The sequence below is a fragment of the Austrofundulus limnaeus genome, unplaced genomic scaffold (genome assembly GCF_001266775.1).
Source record: "Austrofundulus limnaeus strain Quisiro unplaced genomic scaffold, Austrofundulus_limnaeus-1.0 Scaffold243, whole genome shotgun sequence".
NCBI classification, from domain to species: domain Eukaryota; kingdom Metazoa; phylum Chordata; class Actinopteri; order Cyprinodontiformes; family Rivulidae; genus Austrofundulus; species Austrofundulus limnaeus.
The window spans coordinates 270,838-275,588 of NW_013952645.1; the positions used below are offsets into that span (position 1 = coordinate 270,838).

Below are 4,751 nucleotides of genomic sequence, written 5' to 3' on the forward strand. Positions count from 1 at the left end.
CACACACACACACACACACACACACACACACTCACATACACACACAATTTTTCTTCTAAAGTCAATAATGAGCCTAATGTTAAATTAAAATGTTGAAAATTTTGGAATTAACTGACTAGACTTAGCCTGGTAAAAATCAGATCCTTGTCCTTCACTTTGTTTTGTACGAGGGTCTGGACTCGCAGCTACAGAGGAACGATTCTTGCTGGAGGCGTGGCCTCTGCTGAAGTTTAAAATGATTGGATCGGTTGGCCACGACGTAAGTCGCTGTGAAAGAGGCTAGGCTAAGAAGCTAACATGAAATTGCGTGGGCTGTAAAAAACCCTACTGAGAGGAGAAATGTACCGACCCGAACGAGACGACTAAATGAGAGCTGCTGCTTTATCAGACAAATTTTATTTCAATTGGAAGCCTTATCAACATTGACTGGCTTCATTCACTTCCTCCACTGCCATTGATAAAATAACTAGCGGACACTACAGAAAATCGACGTTCTGTTCTCTGATTGGACGAAAATTCTCCCAAAGAAATCCTTGTTTATGGGAGAAATTCTAGACGTAGCAGTGAATGGAAACTACTACACAGGTGTGATGGAGTGAGTTCAATCCAATGGGATGCCAGAATGGTACATATTTACACTTCTCATCAACCACAATCAAATTCACTCTATCCATGTGTCTGGATAGATTTATATATATTAATTTTTTTCTGAACAATGAAAAGATGGAATGGAAACAAGTCAAAGTTAAATAGAAATGAAATACTTTTTGCATTTTTAAAAAGTAAAGAGTAGAAAGTACAAATAATTGAATTAAAATGTAAGAAGTAGAAGTAAAAAGTAGGCTGAAAAATAATTACTCCACTAAAGTATAAATAACCAAAATTACTACTTAAGTAAAGTAACAAAGTATTTGTACTTAGTTGCTTGACACCTCTGCTCCTCTCAGACCAGAGCGTTTGCCTCAGCAGCATCCAAAGCCCCAGCTCATTTGTCCCACTGACTCCCCTCAACTGCCTTTGGAGTCCTACCAACTCACAAGGCCAGGGCTTCTTCTTCAGATTGATGGCTTCCCTCACCATCGGTGGACATCACAAGAACAACCTTGTGGCCACAGCTCAGGACATCTGCATCGACTATGGAGCAAACATGTCACCTGCCTCCTCTGGAAGCTGAAGATCTTTCTGACGAGGTCTTCAGCCAGGCCTCCCAAACAAATTTTCATGACACATTTGGGTTTACTGGGACTGTTCAGCATCTTCTACTGCCACCTGATCTACTCACCACCAGGTGGTGATCCACTGACAGCTCAGCTTCTCAAGTTTTAAAACACACAGCAGCAATCAGATGGCACCACCACAACGTCTCTTATTGATCTACATGCCTGCAGAGTTTGGTATCATATCCACTTATGGAGACTCTTGGGGTTTGTTAAGTCAAACCGTGGTTTTCTGTGGTTAAAGTCAGCTAACAGACCACTGATCAGGTTTGATTCATAAAGGCAGTTATTCCCAGTCACAACCCTCCCGATTAAATTGTGGCTATGCAAGTGGCTGCTGAAGCAGTATTCTAGAACCCTCAGCTGGAGCACCTTTCAGCACCCCCCATAAGGACTCCAAGAAGCCCAGGTACTCTGAACTTTCATTTGGCGCAAAGCCACAAACAACAGTTAGTCTGTCCCCCACCTAAACCCACAAGGAGTGAGTCAAAACTCAAAGGATAGCCTTTTATTTCAGAAACAAAAGGGAAAATGACATCTGAATACCTCAACAAGTAGAACTGAATAATCTTTATTGTTGTTGCACAAGCCTGTAGAACGAACTTGAACAACTGAAGTGACGAGTAAGGGGACTCATGCATAATTATCAACAGTTTTTTTGACAATTGAACATTTCTTGAACATCAGTTAGTTTTTTTTTTTTAATTGATCCATATCAGTCATTTTATCTTTAAACTTTTCTATCTGAAAGCATTGTTTCAGTTGTACTTTTCTGGAATATCCGGAGGTGAATCAATGCACTTGGAGCATCTCAGTAAAAGATTAAATACATTATTAAGAAATTAATCTTGTTATGTAGTACAGCCGTCTCATGTTTTGGTTTATTTTCTCATAAAGGTTGTAGTATTTGATCTTTAGTTTGGTTTTAGAGAACAACAGTTTATGTCTTTGTTAAATTTGTTTAGTTTTTCTTTCCTGATTAGAAACAAACTCTTCTGAATAACCCCGTCTGCTGTGTGTCTGCTGTGAGCATGACCTCCATGCCTGTTTCTTCTTCCCGTTAACCCCCACCACCACCTCCTCCTCCTCCCACCTAAAGGTTTCTCACCAACCATTCCTCCTTCCTCTTCCTCACTGTTTCCCCTCCTCCTTCACCCCCATCAGCACCGGCTTCAACCCCAGCATGCTGAAGGACTCCCACAAACCCATAGAGGTGAAAGGTCCCGGCGGTAAGGCCACCATCATTCACGCTCAGTACAACACGCCCATCAGCATGTACTCACAGGACGCAATCATGGACGCCATTGCGGGCCAGTCGCAGGCCAAAGGGCACGACGTCAGGTAGGAACACTGCCGCCTCTTCCTGTTCTCCTTTTATTATTTTTTATTTTCTAATGTTCAGATCTTCCTCTGCTTTTCCTCACCATCCTTTCCTGCCTGCATTTTTACTCAGATATTTGAAGACTTTGAGTTGTCTTCTCTCTTCCTCTATTTTTTTATTCCTTCTTTGTGTTTCTTTCTGACTTTGATGTTGACTAACTCAGAAATAATCCTTGTGTTATCCACTCCTTTCTTTTACCACTATCCTCACTTTGCTGTAAAAATCTATTTTTGTCACAGTAATTGTCAGATTATTGGTTTGAAGCTGTTTGGTTATGGTTTAATGGACATTATCAGCTGTGTGTGTGCAGCCTGTTTGCTTTTATAATTGTCGTCCTGCGAAAAATTGCCATCTTGACTCTAAGCAACATTATTAAATTCAAGTATGTGGTGATCACCAAACGATTGGTCAGTTTTATTCAGAAATAGGAACCAGTTTGTTCTTTGGGTTTTGTTTCTTGATGCCTGTTGTTGTTTTTGGTTGGATTGCGTAGCAGAAGTCATGTTGGAAAAGTGTTTTGTGCTGATTACTAAAGGACACAAGCAATCAATTTTCTATTTTCTTCTGAAATGACTTGGACAGATGTTTGTGCACAGAAAAAATATCTTTATTGACCCTGTATAGAGGAAATTTGAAGCCTCTGAAAACATTTTTACAGCCAGTCTTCAATTTGTCTCTTTGTGAACCATTCAGTAGTTAAAATGGGAGCCTGAATAAAGTCGTGTCTTTGAACTCTGGTGAATTGGTCTGAACAAACAAAAGCTGTTTTCACATCATCATCTCTCCGTCTTTAAAATAAATAACTAAAAGACAAAATCTGTTTTGTTTTCCTGAATGTTTAGCTATCTAAGTCACTTAAAAGTACAGTGGTGCTCTGACTTTTGTGAAGCTTGTAATTCAAACTACTCGGATGTAAAATCATTTTACTTCATAGAAATTGAAGTTCAGTTCATCTGTTCTGGACACCTCTTAAAACATCATAGTTTTTTGTTACACGATTTAAATAAGAAAAATGTACTTATAAATAAGAAATACTGTATAAAAACAATACAACAGAATGCACTGCAGTAAACTGGTTTTAGTAAACACTGTATAATGTGCAGCATTTACCTTAGAGATTAAATGACTTCAGGATGCTGACTGAAGTGGACGAGAGAGGTCGAGATGAATAACTGAATTATTTTTTCACTGATTTTTGCCCTCATTTTCTTCAGATCAATGGTTGGAAAAACAAAGTTTAAAAAAAATAACTGCGACTAAAACATAAATTCTTCCACTGCGAGCTAACTGCTTAAAGTGAACAAGTGAGACACAGAAAGCTGGGTGGGTGTTGTTGTGTTCAATGTTTGCTCGGCCAACTAGAGGTGGAGTGTCTAAGGCTGGCTAAAAACTCCAATTTTAGTTCTCTGTACAAAAAAAGATAAAGATTTTGTGTCTATTTTCTTGTTTTTAGCCTATTTTATTATACAGCGTGAGTCAAAAGACACAGGACACCCTTTTATTTTAGAAACAAACAGGAAAATATCTGAATACCCCTGCAAGTAATTGGTGAGGGGACCTACCTTTTAAGCTGTGTCCAGAACATGGCCGCCATCTTGAAAGCCACCACATTGGATCAAAGTCAGTTTTTTCCAGTGAGAAGGTGGTCATTTAGCATATCAAAAAAGACCAGGGGTCAGATTTATAAAACTGGCGTACGCACAATATGAGCCCAGAAACTTTCGTACACCACTTTTTACACCGAGGTTGTGATTTATAAAATCCAAACTTGACATGAAAATGTGCGGAGCCTCACGCCAGCTCTGACCCATGCGGACGCTCGTTTTGGAGACGTGAAACTGCGACACAGATGGTGAAGTGAGGAATTAGAGCCACACTGTGTAATGATCACTGTCAGATATTTAATTTACCTTCATCAGACTTAGATTTTTATTCAGCTTTGTCATCAGCTTTCTTAACAGTAATATTTATGCTTCTGTTGCTGCTGAGCCATGAGGACCTTTGAAATAAAAAACTTAAATCTTAAATAAAAGTTCCCGTGCGCAAATCCCTTCATCTGCTTCTTCCTCAGATGACCCTGACCCACAAAGACCTCTCCCTGACCCACAGACCCCTCTCTGACCCACAGACCCCTCTCTGACTCACAGACCCCT

General features: G+C 39.7%; 1 protein-coding gene across 2 annotated transcripts in view; it reads left to right on the forward strand.

Annotated features, from left to right (window-relative positions):
- The window catches only part of LOC106525824 (LIM domain-binding protein 3), a 99,051-nt gene that overhangs the window by 61,604 nt on the left and 32,696 nt on the right, over positions 1–4,751 (forward strand). For both annotated transcript variants that reach the window (XM_014020169.1, XM_014020168.1), the window contains exon 6: positions 2,382–2,558. In XM_014020169.1, the coding sequence (XP_013875623.1) occupies positions 2,382–2,558 (177 nt within the window). The remainder of the gene's footprint in view (positions 1–2,381; positions 2,559–4,751) is intronic.